This window comes from Durio zibethinus, chromosome 3, assembly GCF_047325235.1.
Source record: "Durio zibethinus cultivar Kanyao isolate XHJ-2024 chromosome 3, ASM4732523v1, whole genome shotgun sequence".
NCBI classification, from domain to species: Eukaryota; Viridiplantae; Streptophyta; class Magnoliopsida; order Malvales; family Malvaceae; genus Durio; species Durio zibethinus.
The window spans coordinates 32,485,079-32,501,700 of record NC_143164.1 but is presented as its reverse complement, the minus strand read 5'-3'; the positions used below and the strand labels follow the sequence as shown (position 1 = coordinate 32,501,700).

Below are 16,622 nucleotides of genomic sequence, written 5' to 3'. Positions count from 1 at the left end.
TTAAGATATGTTTGTATTTAAAATTTTAAACATGTAATACAAATTGATAAAATTTTATATTTGATTAATTTTTTAAAATTATTTTAATTTATAAATCTTTCAAAACATAATAAAACTATGTTTTTTTCTTAAATTTTAAACATATAATATAAATTAATAAAATTATATATTTTATTAGTTTTTTAAAATTATTTTAATTTATAAATCTTTCAAAAAATAATAAAACAAAAGAATAAATAAAACATAAGAAAAATATAATGCATAAAAAATTTCATAATTTTTTATTATGTGTCCTTTAGCATTGGGTTCACTATAATTATAGATAGATTAAAATGTAAGATGAAGTAAACAAATTTAGAGAAGAAAATAAAAAAAATTAAAAAATAATCTAAAATTTTCTCTTAATTTTTAAGTTGAAATTGATCTTGAATTTATAAAAACTTTTAAATCTATATTTGATTAAGAGTAATTGGGCTGTAAAAGGGGATTTTGGGTTGGATCATGGCAACAGCTACTCCTTTTCATTTTGTTCTTTTTTTTAAAATTTTTCAGCCCAAAAGCTCAACCCAAAAAAGAGCCCAAAATCCACCCAAAATACCACGTGGCACTCATACTTGATCCCTAAAAAACCCTAGAGTCAGGAGCCAATATATTTTGCTAGACTCTGCTCAAAGCATTTGTAACTTCACGATCTTATATCTTCGATACGCAGAGGCGGCTAAGGTGCTTTTCCTCTACACTCCTTCCTCTCTGTATTTTTTTTTTTCTCTTCTTCTATTTATTGATCTGACTCATTGAAAACGCAGTGAATTGGTGCGAAGATGAGTCGTGGGGCAGCAGCTGGACCCAAGTGGAAGAAGAAGGGAGCGTCCTTTACCATCGACTGTACTAAGCCGGTTGAAGATAAGATCATGGACATTGCTTCACTGGAAAAGTTCCTTCAGGAAAGGATCAAGGTCGGTGGCAAAGCCGGTGCTCTTGGCGACTCCGTCACTATCGGCCGCAACAACTTCAAGATCAACGTCTCCTCTGACTCCAACTTCTCCAAGCGGTACGGTTCCTTTTCTCATCTGATATTTTAGTTGCGTTATGAAACATTTGCGCTGCATCTCTGAACTTTTGGATCTTAAAAATGGTTTGTATTTTAAGCAAAATGTTGGAACACTTTTTAACTTTATGGTTAAGGTCGATGATGACAATTCTTAAGGCTTGTTTCTCGAAACATTCGCAGTGGCCGCCTAAGAGCTTTCGCCTTCGCCGGGCTTGAGAGCTACTGCTGTATTAATCCTTCCTTGGATGTCTGAGGCCTTTATGCTGTTGCCTTTACTTTTTTTGTTGTGGCATTTGCCTCTTCCAGAGGGTATATAAATTTAATTGAATCTTGTAAGGCAATGACTTTTTTGTTTGCTATATAATTTGAATTGAGTCTTATAAGGCAATGTGTTTTGTTTATTACGTAAATAACTTAATAACTTTAGCTGCTTAGTTTTGTGGCTAAGACAGGATGAACATTTAGTTTTAAGGTCAATGGAGACATTTCTTAGGGTTTGTTTGTCAAAACATCCTTAATGGCTGCCTGAGGGCTTTCGCCTTCACCTTCGCCAGGCTTGGTTTTTGGGTAGTTTGTTGCTATTTTGCTCTTATAAAGCGGAAAAAACCATCTTCTGATTTTAAAAGTTGAGTTGAGTTTTAGTTAATGGTTTCTTCCACTTTTGTTTGGTTTTTAGGTATCTTAAATATTTGACCAAGAAGTACTTGAAGAAGCACAATGTTCGGGATTGGCTTCGGGTGATTGCTTCTAACAAGGACCGTAATGTTTATGAACTCCGCTACTTCAACATAGCTGAGAATGAGGGTGAGGAGGAAGAATAAATATCAGTTTTGTCATTTCTCCAGTTACGTCTCTGGTTTATTAGTTGTGAGGAACCTCATTTATCTATTTCAGGTGTCAAATATTTGAACTTTTTGGGTTGTTTTTTGACCCTTACTCTATTTTCAATGAAGTTTTGGTTGCTGATAGTTAAATTTTATGTTAGTCTGTCAGATGCAATTAAAAGGATGCATATATATTTCTTGAATTTATTATAAGAGCTTTTAATTGATCTTCCTCCTTGGTTTTTCTAATTATATATGGCCTCTTCATTGCTTACTAGCTATAGGAATACATTTTGTTGGTCATGGCTGCCCGTTTGTGTTAGTATTTTATCTATAGTAAATTGGTACTAGACATGAAATTCTTTCTTAGATGAGTTGGCAGAGCTGAATGCTTTGGTCATAGCAGGAATGAAGCCTTGACCTAAATTGGTTAATAATGTGTAACTATGCTTGCGGGTTGTGTGCTGTGATGATTGTCAGGTAGAAGACTATTTTAGCTTCTGTGATCATAAATAAGACAGTTTGAGTGGAATGATGTTGAGATGGAAGAGTGTATGTTGGTTTAACTATCACTGACACTGGAGAGGCACTGATTTGAAGTTCTGTGGCAGCCCTTAGTTCACTGGCTAATATCCTCCATTGCCCCCCCCTATAGGCAATAGCCGACAGGGTATTTGATTAATGGCTGAATGCTGTCCAGCATTATCTTGGACCAATCCCCCATAAAGACTTATACCATAAACTAATTTAGTTAAACGATCCAGCAGGTTAATCATGGAATCAATATTAGGGAATGTGTTTTTTGAGGGTCTTGTGTGGTTTTTTTTTTCAATTCATCTTCTCTTAGTAAACTTTGGTAGGGTTTTAATTATGAACTTGATGAATGAAATTCTAGTAAATCATGAGAAGTCAGCTATACGAGTGCTAATGTTGTTTTTGAAAATAAGCATGAAAGCTTCTCAGGATAATGATTGAAATTAAAATATTCTGTTATCCTTTGTTTTTGGTTAAAGCCACTGACCATTTCTATTGCAAGAGGATACCATTTCTATTGCAAGAGGATACAAGGCGAAACTGGCAAGACTTCCAGCTGTTCTACTGTAGCAAGCTAGCTTTTGCTAGGCTTATCTTACCTACTCGTCCAGCTCTTCATTTTTTGCTCACCCGATCCTTAAATCCTTAATATGGAGCACTCTCATTCAAGGCAATGCCCAGGGTAACCATGTCGCCTCCATTCTCTATAGACATTCGTATGCAGTTCCATGGTGTTCTGCCCCATTTCCACACTTCCGCTTCCCTCCTATTATCATTCAAATCCCCTCTCGCTTTCTCTCAGGTAAACAAATCCATGGCCAAACTATAGTTTTCGGTCTCGTCTAAGACCAATGTGTCCAAACCTCTCTCGTCAGCCTGTACTCGTCTTGTGGCAACTTAATTGTTTCCCGTCAAGTGTTTGATGAGATCACCCAACCTGATGTAGCGTCACGAAATTCCATTATTCTTGGTTTCTTTCATTACCAGCCTTCGAACTCTGCCCAGAGAGATTAAATGTCAAGCACATGCCTATGTGAAAGTGAGTTTGATTCAACCTCGATTAATTTATATAATCATTTTAAAATTATTTTAAAGAGATAATATTTAGTTAATTTATATAATTATTTTTAAATTATTTTTAAAAGATAATATTCAGTAAATATGAAATTTAAATTTTATCTCTTAATTTTATTTTTTTAATTTTTAGATTGCGATCTTCCATGGAAAAAAAAGCGTTTCATTGGTTTAGCAGGGAGTTTATTCTATAAAATGCTGGAGGCGTGAGAAATATAAAGAATCGCTTGCATGGTATTAGTAGTATTTTCCAGGCTTCTTATCCCATTTTAAGGACCTTTACTTGTAATGTCATACTTGTTTTTATCCATTTTTTAAAGTGATAGTAGATAAAATTCCAAGACCACATTTCCTATTGCGGCATTAACCTTACAAAACTCATAATATTTCGTTCTTTCTTTTGAGCAAAAGGTTGAGAAGAAAATAAAAAGGCATGAACAAATGATTAGAAGGGAGCTATGAGATCTATTATTCACATGAGGGCAGATAAAACAATGGGCAAACGGCCACAACTAAGACTTATTTACCATATTAAAGCAATTATATTAGGAGACCAGAACAAGAGTTCAACAAGGAGACCTGCCTTTTGGGCACCCTATTCCACCATCTAACAGCTATACAATGAAACTCCATTAAGAATTCAGAGCAACCGTCACCCTAAAACAATTATCCTTCTCAACACCAATACAAATTATTCTTTGCTTAAGCAAAGGCACCTGAACAAGCGGTGGCAGGAGCAGTTCCAACCTTTGCAGAGATGTATTTCTTGGTAATGAATCTAAAAAGGATTATGTGCAGTGAAATATTAGCTTGATCGGTTTGGAGAAAAAGCGGAATTGTTACTACTAAGGTGAATCAAGGCCATATTTACCTGCAGAAATCCCTCCACAACAACTCAAACATCAACCAGTTCATTCCAGCATCAGGTGAGCCACCACCACCGTTATTTTTCTTTGAGATAGCAGAAATGGTCCTGTCAATCATATCAATGTATTCAACTTAAGTAAATATCTGATAACTTGAAATTATTTACACAGCAACCAAGTCTTCTCTGACTACACGAGGTCTGCAACATGGATCATACAGCTCCATTGTACTCTGTTGTGGACATATCCACAATAAGCTCAATAATTTATAAAAGGAAAAAGGGTACTTGACAGCATACCTATTTGCAGTTTTCTTTAGCTCATCAAAACATGGAACGGAGAGATAGGCATCCCATGGCTACCCATGGAGAAATTTTGCAAGAAAAGTTAGCACCATATATGCTATCCAGGTTACCATCCTCGACCCCCTTGTGTGGCTGTGGTTGACACTCAGCTGCAAACTTTTTAAGCCTCTGCAATGCTTCATTCTCCCCTCCAACCATAGAAGCATTAACAGTTCGTCTACCATCCTACATGAAAACTAACAATACTTTTTTAATGTATTTAAAGAATCATAATAAAAAAAAAAGATTCCTGAGTATGCATTCGAAATAATAATCATTGAAACAATCATAAAGCACCGCCTAACATTGCTAATTGAATTCAGTCTAAATGAGTTATTACATCCCGTAGCATTGGTTAGCTGCGATCTCTAAATCAAAACTTCTTATCAAGTCGTAGCATTGAAGATCAGGCAATGATAATGAGCAACCTGACATTGATAATTCAAATTACACAATCCAATCAAATCATATTTCAGATGTGAGTACCCCTACTGTTTATTTTATTTAAAAGCAAAATGCAAACATAAAGGAAGATATATACCAAAAATCCAAACCTGAGTCATCGTGGCAGTGGGGTTAAGCCCCAGATCCGTCAACGAAGGAATATCTCCAGTTTCCACGTCACCTCTTGAAGACATCCATTTTATTTGGTCCAATGCTTTAATCGTCTTCCTTATCTTCCAACTTAAACGGCAAATCATCAACATGGAACAATGTACTTCCCCGAAAGTACTTCACTTTAACTCCCTCTTCTTTCATGGTCGCCTAAATCTTTTCCTCAGCCTTAACCTTGTCATGAGAAACTTCTCTATGAGCATAAATATCGTCATCCCCAATAGCTTTAGAATAACTCCACTAGAACACTCTCCGGTTTCCCAATTCGGACCAGAAGACCCGACCCTCTTTCTTCCAGATTCTTTCGGAGATCCAAAACCGATTCAATCAAGAATGTGGCTCTGTAAGGACCGGTTTTATCGAACCCATCTCAAGGGTCAAAATAATAAACTGGCAAAGCCGAAATGGACTGGTTGTTGGCCGTGAGACACTCGTTGTCGTGGACTCGTAAATCGTTACGTAACCAAACGATGGAAGCACGACGAATTGCGGTGCCATTCGAATAGCTGTTATGTATTGTGGGTTATAATTCATGAATTAAAAGATTGGCATGTATATGCACATTTTGGGGTTACGAAGGACAAACCTAATTTTTTTGCTCTCATATCTCTTTTTTTATCTTAATCTTTTTATCTTTTGTTTATTTCTTTTTTTTCTTATTTAGATTAACTCTTGATTAATTCAATAGCATCATTCTATTACAAATCTGATATCATAGCCTATTAGATCTACCTTCAATCTAGAAAAACCTAAAAAATAGTAAATCATAATTGACAGAGCGAAACTGGATGCTCTACAAGAGCAATTCCAAGTGATGCAAGGGTAGCTTGAGTCTCTAACGATTGCTGACTCAACAGTTTCAATGTGGTGGGAAGAACAAAGGAAGTTTATTGAGTCCCAATTTACTGAAAATCATGAACTTATAAGCCAAGTGCTTGAACTGTTGGATCCTAGAAAGACAATTGAAACTCAACCAGAATCAGAAAAGATGACTAGCAACCAACCATCTGTTCCTATTTCTCAGTCTAAAAAGAGAGGTAAGGCACCTGTCGAAATCACAATAATAGATGATTATGGAAAATATGCTTATAAGCCTAATGGAGAAGGATTGTTAGCTAGTAAACAACATGAAATCAATGGCAATACCTTTCAGTTTAATACTGAACAGTCTAAACATGCTTTCATTTTTTGTAGTAATTCTTCAACTGTTATGAATGCATTTGCACCTAAACCTAAGATTGAGTTGTCGGTGTTTGATGGAAGCAATCCTAGGGGTTGTCTTAAAAAATGCCAAAAATACTTTGCCATATTTTCAATCTCTGATCATCAGAAATTAGAGATAGCTACTATGTACTTAGTAGAAAAGGCTAAGGTGTGGTTTGATGGATATCTTATGCAAAAAGAAAGGGTAACATGGTTTGAGTTTACTAATGACTTATGCCAAAGGTTCTATGACAAAACCTGTTCTGACATAATAAAGGAGTTCAACAAACTAGCCCAAAAAACTATTTTGGATGAATATCAAGAAAGATTTGAAGAGTTAAGACCTTATATGTTGCAATATAACCCATACTTGACTAAAGGGTACTTTGTTTCTAGCTTTATCAATGGACTCAAGGATGATATCAAGCATAGTGTAAAGGCTAATGAACCTAGAACCTTTACTGTTGCTTACAAATAAGCTAAACTGCATGAACTATCACTTGAATTTGAAAATAAGAGACACAAGTAGACTACCAAACTTATGTTTACCTCTAATATTGGCTCTTATCTTAAACTTATTCACATTTAACCAAAACTAAACCCACTAGCCAATTCCATACTAGACAACAACTTATTGAGTAAAAAAGGCTATAGTGTAGTGAGAAGTTTATGCCAGGTCATGTATGTAGAACAAAACAACTTAATGCGATTATTGTTGATGAATCCAATGAGGAAGAAGATAGCATCCAAGATGGTAATGGAGAACCAGAAGGAGTTGAGGAATAAGACAGTCTTGAAAACTTACAAATTTTCATCAATGCTTTTATGGTTAGTGTTGGGCACAACACTCTTAGGATTGAAGGAACAATAATAGGGAAATCATTTTATATCCTCATCAATAGTGGCAGTACTCATAGTTTTGTTACTCTTAAGTGGGCTCGAGAGGGAATAGAGCTAGAGTAGACTAATCCTTTAGCTATAACAGTAGCTATTAGACAGAGATTATACAGTAGTGCCAAATGTAAAGAGTTGACCTGGTTAATATAGGGACATGTTTTCTCACATAATTTGAGAGTACTGCTAATAAGGGTAATGACATGGTTCTTGAGATGATTGGATGAAAAGGTATAGTCATTTGATATTTTATTTTAATGAGTTATCTATGACTTTTCAAAAAGAAGGTCAATAAATGACATTGAAAGGAAGTAAAAACCAACAAGGTGTTAAGCTTATTACTAGTAAAAAATTACAAAAAATGGCTAGTAAAGACCCAGACATAAATAAAGAGTTTATATGATTAGTATAGATTGTATGAAAGAAGAGACTCTTTTTGAACTGTAAGAATTGCTCACTACTTATTCTGACATCTTTGAAGACCCAACAAGACTACTATAAGCTCGATCACACAACCATAGTATACCTTTTAAGAAAAGGTCTCAACCTGTAAATTTAAGGCCATACAGGTTTTCTCATCACCAAAAAATTGAAGTGGAAAGAAAAATTTTAGAAATGTTGTCTTCATCTATTATTCAGACTAAGAAGAGTCCATTTGCTGCACCTTGTTTATTGCTAAGGAAAAAAGATGGTACATACAAGCTGTATATTGATTACAGGCAACTTAATGTAATGATAGTTAAAAACCAATTTCCAATTCCAGTAGTGGAAGACTTGTTAGATGAATTGAAGGGTGTCAGGTATTTCTCTAAGATTAATTTATGGTTTAGATATTGGCAAATAAGAGTCAAAGTCGAGGACATCCCTAAAACAGCCTTCAAGACTCATCACGAACATTATGAGTTCAAGGTAATGCCATTTGGACTTACTAATACACTTGCCGCTTTTCAATCATTAATGAATAATGTGTTTTTTGAATATCTAAAAAAGTTTGTGTTAGTATTTTTTTTAATGATATATTGATTTATACACTACTATAGAGGAACATGTCTTACATTTGAAACTTGTTTTTGAGGTGTTGAGACTTCTTCGCTTGTTTGCCAAGAAAAATAAATGTTTTTTTGATCAAAGGTTGGGTATCTTGGTCATATTATTTCAATAGATGGAGTTGCAACTGATTCTATTAAGGTAGAAGCACTGATGAATTGAGGATTTCTTAAATGTCTGAAATCTCTAAGAGGGTTCCTTGGATTGACTGGCTACTACAAAAAATTTGTTAGGGGATATGGAGTGATAAGTAAGCCCTTGACAGACATGTTGAAAAAAGATGGATTTCATTGGTCAAGTGTAGCAACAACAACATTTTAACAACTTAAAGAAGCAATGAGTAATGCCCTAGTACTTGCAATACTAGATTTTTCAAACCCTTTCTACCTAGAAACGGATGCTTATTTTTAGGTATAGAGTAGTTTTGTCACAAGAAAGAAGGCCTATTACCTTTTTAAGCAAGGCTTTGGGTTTTCAATATACTAATTTATCTATCTATAAGAAAGAGTATCTAGCTATTTTGATAGCAATTTCTAAGTGAAGACACTACCTTGAAGGTGGACCATTCGTTATTAAGACCGATCATGAGGCCTTAAAATATCTTTTAAAGCAAAAGCTAACTACCACTATTAAAAAAAAAAAGGGCTTACCAAGGTGTTAGGTTTGAATTAAACTATTTAACACATGAAGGGTAAAACAAATATAGTGGCAAATGCTTTATAGAGACAACATAGAGAAAAAGGAAGGCTGTATGTTCTGCATTCAACTTCCCTTATGCCTAAATGGATAACTAAAGTGGGATAGAGTTATGAAAGAGATATAACTACTTAAAAAAAAATTACAACTCTTATTATAAATTCTTGAAGTGATTTTGACACTCTTTCAGTAATGGAGTACTTAGGTACAAAACAGGTTTTATATTGAAAGTCAGGGTCAATTGAGAACTCAAGTATTGTAATTACTTCATGATTCATCCTAGAAAGGTCATTCAGGAATCCAAGCAACCTATTATAGACTCTAACTCTATTTTTATTGGCCTAAGATGATGAAGTAAGTGCAAGATTATGTGCAATAATGTGACATGTGTCAAAGAAATAAAAGTGAGCATGTTGCTTATCTTGGTTTACTATAATTGATTTAAATTCTTACACAGACTTGAGAAGTGATCACCCTAAACTTTATGGAAGGATTGCCTCAATCTCAAAAATTTAATTGTATTATGGTCATCATTGACAAATTTATCAAATATGCACATTTTTTACCTTTTTCTTATCCTTACACTACCTTGATATGGCTAAAGCCTAGTTAAACTTCATAAAACTCCAAAGGTTGTTATATCAAATAGGGATAAACTTTTCAGTAGTTCTGTATGGTAAGAATTGATAAAGTTATTAGGTATTTCTTTATAATTCAGCACAGCTTATCATTCAGAGTCAAATGGCCAGTCTAAGAGGTTGAACCAATGCCTTGAGCAATATCTAAGGTGTATGTGCTTTCTTAAGCTAAAAACTTGGATTTAATGTCTACGTTTAGCTGAATGGTGGTATAACACTGGCTACATGCTGTCATAAAAATGAGTCTCTTCCAGGCTTTTTATGGATATCCACATTCTGGGTTTTCTTAGAATTTAGTAATGAAGTAAGAGTATCAACTATGAAAGACTTACTTAAAGAACGAGAAAATTTAAGTAAGCTACTGGTTGATCAATTGGGAAAAGCTCAACATAGGATGACATTTTATGTTGATAAAAACAGGACTTAAATAAAGTTTCAGGTAGGGGATATGGTCTATTTGAAACTACAACCTTATAAGCAGACCTTTCTTACATTAAGAAAAAATTTAAAGCTTTCATCAAGGTATTATGGTCCTTATCCTATAGTCGCAAAGATTGGGAAAGTAGCTTATAAGTTACAATTACCAGAATTTTCAAAGTTGCATCTTGTTTTTCATGTTGGCTTTTTAAAGCAAAAGGTCAGCACTAAGGATGTCCCTAGTCTAACCCTTCCTGAAGTGGGCGAGAATGGTCAACCATTAGTATATTCAGTTGTTGTGCTTGATAAGCGAATGGTGAAGAGAAATTACTAGGTAGTCACTCAACTATAGGTGGAATGAGAGGATTTCTTGGTCTTTAAATCTCAATTTCCACTTTTTAATCCTTGGGGACAAGGATGCTCTCAAGAAAAAAGTAATATGATGAAGTTAGAAGCTGATAAGGATACCAGTAAGGGGTTAAAGGAAATTGATAGTAATGATACAGAGGATTTGAGAATGAAGTTATCTAGTGCCAGCTGTTAAGCCAATGATTAGTCGATTACAAGAATAGTAGTTATGTATTGTGGGTTATAATTCATGAATTAAAAAATTGTCATGTGTATGCACATTTTGGGGTTATGAAAGAGAAACCTAATTTTTTTGCTCTTATATCTCTTTTTTGGTCCTAATCTTTTTCTCTTCTGGTCTGTTTATTTATTCTCTTATTTAGATTAACTTTCGATTAATTCAATAGCATCATTCTATTACATGAGAGGATTGGAGATAGCTGTTAGAAATGGTGGATATGAATGAGATATTGAAAGGTGAAGGGGAAGTTGAAGAAAGGGAAAGATAGGAAACAGAGGAAGCTTGGTTTAGAACTTTTAAATTTCTTTGGTTGAGTGATCCTTAATAAAGACACTTGAATGAAATTTCACTTGCTTAATTATATGAAAGTATTTGAATGATCATTATGTCTTTGGTAGGGACTACTAGTGATGACTTTAGTGAGTGTTTAAAGAGATTTTATTCATAGTCAGTGGATTGGGTGTCTCTTATTGGGCAGAAACTGAAGTTGATACCAAGGTTAGGTTGTTATATTTATTTTTACTTAAAATTGCTTTTCTTTATGGAAAACATGCCCTGTTGGCTGCTCTGTGTTGAAGTCTAGTACAAGGAAATGGTTGGATAATTAATTTATGAGCAATGGTTGCAGGGTAAAATGACCAGCTATAATGAAGTAGCTAAAAGATTAGGAAAGGTAATTAAAGCCAGAAGATTACCAGAACATACTATTTGTTCCACAACAATTGTGGTTTTTGGATGGTGAAATGCAACCACTTGTTTTTGCTTTATACGTCACATTGCATTAGTTATATATTAGCCTCATTTTATATATACCAGCATAAAAGCTGACGTTATACTGTGGAAGTAATCAATATATTAAGAGCTATAATATGAACATAATGATAATCAGTAACTTGAGTTTTAGGGAGTGCTAATCTAGAAAATGAGGTAAATTAAAAAATACATCGTCACAAATCCTTTCAAAAACTAAGTATTAAAGTATAACTTTATAGCTTATACATATCTAGCCATAGTAGATATTTACATACTTGACAAAGTAAGGCAAGTAATTCAAAAAATCAATTATTATATTCGATTTAATGATGGAAAGTGATACAATTTTTTCTAGTTGTGTTTTAATTCCTTTAAGAGCTTTGTGCATGGCAATAGATACAAAAACAAACAAAAGGATTTCTTTTTCAAGAACTTTTTGCATGATTGTAGAATACATATATAAACAAAAATATACACACCATAGCACCCAAAATCCAACAAATTGTTTTTACTTCCTACTAGAGTTAAAGTTTGAAAACCACTACACCCTGTCAGCTATAATAATCTATAGAGTCAAAAGAAGTAAAAGGTTCTAAAATCAAACTTCTTAAATTCAACTTGATTCAAAATTCCTCAACATTTTAGTGAATGCTATAATTGTTATACTGCATAACAGCAATTAGCTATTACAAACCTTAGAGAACCACATACATACCATAACACCCATCAAAACAATTTAATTTTGTAACCATTGTAAATGGTAAAAATTTTTTTAACCACATTTAGAAAAATCCATGGATAAGACATCAACAAATTGTTCCCACTTCCTAGCACATAAGAATGCAAAAAACAACATAATGTTAAGTGACAAGCTAAATATAGTATTCAAATACTTCTAAAGACCTTTTTATTCATTTTGCATTCAAAGGAAAAAATTTAAAAAAATCGATGATCCATTTCTAATCATTCCATTACAAAAGATCACCAATTTTAAATTTAAAAACCAAATAACTCTATTATCAAATGAATTCACAAAATTTAACCATCTATATAAAAAATCATTTTAATAGAAATCAGTTGAAAACCAGCCATAAAACAATCAAAATTTAAAGTTTAAACAAAACTGTCATAATGTATAAATCTGTGGACCTCCTGCTAGACATAGATTAAAGGAGTTGCCACCAATCTTTTTTGTTTAGGTGTGATTGGCCGCCTGATTGAATCTGTCATATTTAAAGCAGAGTCTTAAGATGGACTTAGGTATCTTTAAATAGTATATTCTGATCGACGAAACTAGAATTTAAGTTCGGAAGTACGATTATGTGTAGGGAATGTTATAGCACCCCCATAACACCTATCCAAAGGGTGGTACTAGTTTTATTTTAGAGTATCCAAGCCTTGATCATATTTGTAATTTATCAAATTATTTAATATTAAAAATTACTTTTAAAATTATATCAATAGTTTGGAAGCAATTTAAGAAATTCTCTCATCTCAGGAGTATTCATAAAGACTATTATCCCACTTTAAAGAGACTTTATCATCGGATTTATTAAAGTATCTTAAGATCAAATGACCAAAATAAAATCATGAGTCAAAAAGATAAAGCGACCAAGATCGAGTCAAAATCGAAGATGATTGACAGGGATAGAACCACAAGTCAAAAAATGATCTGGATAGAACCAAGATAAAAATGAGTGATAAGTGATATTGTGATGATGCAAATGCATATCTTATCTAGGATGTAAATCTAAATACAGTGTGTGTAATACTGATGTCATGAAATTTCAATTATGATGATACAGTTCTCAAGATTTCACCAGTCTTTCTCCGTTTTAATAGTCTTAGAACAAATTTTATCAGCTGATCCATGTTATTCTTCTGATATGATCTTCTGATATGATCATAACTCACAGGTCATATCAACTAATCTATCATTGAATTCATCATTGGGTCACTTTATTTACTTTATTGTAAATCATATTCTCTTATTTCTTTTATTTATTTCATATTGGATTTCTTTCAAAAAATGGAAAACTCTTTATGAAACATATCATTAATTTATTTGTCATCATTCAAATCAGTGGCGGATATGATACATTTCCTTCATTCATTCAAGGAATGGTCATTTGATAAAGGATAAGAAAAATGGGTTTTTATTATTAAAGGACAAAAGGTAGGGTCAAGAACAACTCAAAGGTAAACAAAAGCAAAATGCTGTGATTTATTCAAATGAGACATTGACATATAAAATAATGGTTGTTCAGACAATTTTGAACTCCAACTCAGAATTCTCTTTAAAAAATGTGACTCCATCAATATCATCCTTATTCTTGGGACCCTCATATGGAACTATGTCTCCAAGTTTTTATCTTTACTTAAATCGCCCTTTCAGGTTTTTAGTTTAAGTCTCTATTTTTCCTCTTTTGTCTCTTTTTCTTTTGTTTTACCTTTTTTTTCTTTTCTTTTTTTTCTGCACACATTTTTCTCATTTTTCATTTCACTTTCCTCTTTTATTCATCAATTATACTTTAATCAAAGCTTCACATAATTCAATGGCAAACCTGTTTTAATTCAATTCATGATTATCTAAATTAAGTACTTATGTTCAATCAAAATGGACTTTTAAGGGACATAAAATAGGCTAGGGTAAAGGTTGCCAAAGAAATGGATAAAATAGGTCCAAATTATATTTGCAACGTAATCAAACCAGGGATCATTTTTTCATACAGAGCACTTTGACATTTTGCCTTATCAATTTTCTTTATTCTTTATTCTTTTTTTTATTTTTAATCACTTTTCAAGAAACTGGAGCACAAGAGGGCTTTACCCTTGAAATTACTAAGAATAAATAAACTTTTCAACTTTTGCCCCTAATGTGGGGGTGATCCTTAGTTAGGGTTCCTTTAAAAAAAATTTTAATAGGCTCAAATGGGGTAGCAAATGATAATTTTACTTTTTTTTCTGGTGGATAAAAGAAAGATGACCATTTCTCATTTCGAACATGAATACTCTCAATGAAAAATATTTATTGACTAAGAGCAAATTCATGAATGAACAGATGCAAAGATCATGTGTTGTATCATTTATGAAACTTTTCAGCAAATTTATCTTTTTCTTTATTCAACAGTCCCAATGAATCAACATTTTCAATTTACCAAATGGATAATTAAGAATGATGTTTTCAAAATGAATCTTGAATTATTATCATAACTATCTGAACATTCATTATTTAGAAATGAAGAATGGATATGGAAAAAAGGTATAAGAAGGTAAAAATAGATAATGGTGATTCACATAAAAGAGGAATGTCATGAAAATACATCATATCTGTCACTTTTATTAAAATGATGAAAAATAAGATGAAATCCAAGTACATAAAAGAAATCTATATTTTTAAGAAATTCTAAGATGATAATCAATTCCAATTAACCTTCTTAAAGTTATGCCTTTGGATGATTAGGTAAAAGGTCTTTATGGGTATTCAGCTTTCCTAATTTATTAAAGCTCATCAAGCCTACTCGAATCAAACTTTGCACATTATGCTTGAAAGCAAGGTAAGTTTCTATGAAGTGGCCTACATTCTTACTATGATAATCATATGTGGCATTAATATTATATCATTTGGGATATGGTGGCTTCAATGGTTCTTGAAAGATTGGGGATACTAGGTTATTGTTGACCAATTCTAAAAATAGCTCAGTATAGGTTATGGGGATAAAATCAATATAAACTCTCTCTTGATTACCTTTGGATCTTCTTAAATCACTCGTTTGATTGTTAGGCTTTGGAATTGGTGTAGTAACAAGATTAGGCCCATATATAGGTGCTTGAAAAGTTGGTTGTTAAGGACTTACAGTGATATTATTCATGGTTAGAAAATAAGCTTGGTAAGAAACTTGTGCAACATTATTAGTTGTTGGGTAGTAAGTAGGATAAATATATGGTGAATATGGAGTATAATTTCTAGATTGCTGCCCCTCAAAACTCATTGCTTAGGCTACATTTTCTTCTTTCTTAGGCATCCCACCTTTCTTGGCAATGTCAGTCTTTTCCTCCTTATGCTTACCACTTTTGATGGCATTTTCAACAATATCCCCTGAGATCATCATATCAACAAAATTTTTTGTTGTGTTTCCTATTATCTTCTCATAATAGGGTGACTTCAAAATGCTTACAAACAAAATTATTATTATTTTTTTAGTTAAGGGAGGCTATGCTTAAACAGTGACATCTTGTCATCTGTGGGCATACTTCTTGAAGGACTCAGATGCTTTTTTTCTTTATTTCTTGCAATGAAAGCCGATCAGAAGCCATATCTATGATGTGACGATACTTATTAATAAAAGATTGAGTCAAATCCTTCTACGATTTTATGTGAGTCGTGTCCAATTGAACATACCACTTTGTAGCAAACCTAGTCAAGCTGTTCTAGAGCTTATGCATGAGCAGTTTCTCATTGCTGGCATGTGTTGTCATCTTACGATAATACATTGTAACATGTGTAATGGGACATTTAGTACTATTGTATTTCTCAAACTCTGGCACTTTGAATTTTAGAGGAATAGTCACATCCGGCACCAAACAAAGGTTGACAGCATCCATAGATCCATAAAAATCAATACCTTCTACAGCCCATAATCTTTCTTTAATTATGCTCATGGTTTGATCAATCTTAGAGTTTTTTTTAGGGTAAAGCCATTTGCCACTTCACTTCTTTTGTCTTATCCAAATTAGGGATTTGGATGGGCTTGATTATCTTTTTAACGAAGACATAATTGGTATAACTTTGAACATTCCTTTGATTGTAATTTGAAAACGTGGTTTGTTGTGGCTGAAAGCTTAGAGTGGTTTGGGTCTGATGTAAATCGAAACCTGAAGGGTCTAGTGATTCAATAACTTCATGTGGGGTACCTTCTTCTACCTCTTTTCTTTTGTTCATCTTTTTTAGAGCTTTAAGGATCTTACTTAACTTCCCTTCCATTCATTATCTCTTGAGCCTTTTCCAAACTTTCATAATAGTTTACATTATCCTGATCCATCTCCTTAGCCCTAGCTCGAGTGTAATATTAGTGTT

The 16,622-nt window shown here is 33.2% G+C and overlaps 1 protein-coding gene, 1 non-coding gene and 1 pseudogene across 3 annotated transcripts; 2 read left to right on the top strand and 1 right to left on the bottom strand.

Annotated features, from left to right (window-relative positions):
* Nucleotides 1-679: 679 nt before the first annotated feature.
* LOC111283777 (large ribosomal subunit protein eL22z-like) lies at nt 680-2,107 on the top strand. Its single transcript, XM_022872396.2, has 3 exons — nt 680-723; nt 807-1,051; nt 1,728-2,107. The coding sequence occupies exons 2-3, from the start codon at nt 822-824 to the stop codon at nt 1,870-1,872; spliced, it is 375 nt and encodes a 124-aa protein (XP_022728131.1). The 5' UTR covers nt 680-723; nt 807-821; the 3' UTR covers nt 1,873-2,107.
* On the top strand, nt 1,185-1,308 carry LOC149519756 (small nucleolar RNA SNORD14). The gene has a single exon (XR_016341132.1). It is a non-coding gene; the product is annotated as a small nucleolar RNA SNORD14 (small nucleolar RNA).
* A 1,788-nt stretch (nt 2,108-3,895) lies between the features above and the next one.
* Nucleotides 3,896-6,024, bottom strand: LOC111283530 (blue-light photoreceptor PHR2-like; annotated as a pseudogene). Its single transcript, XR_016336737.1, has 5 exons — nt 6,011-6,024; nt 5,248-5,814; nt 4,649-4,879; nt 4,355-4,456; nt 3,896-4,261 (listed from the first exon to the last, which is right to left on the bottom strand). The product of XR_016336737.1 is annotated as a blue-light photoreceptor PHR2-like (transcript).
* Between the last annotated feature and the right edge of the window lie 10,598 nt (nt 6,025-16,622).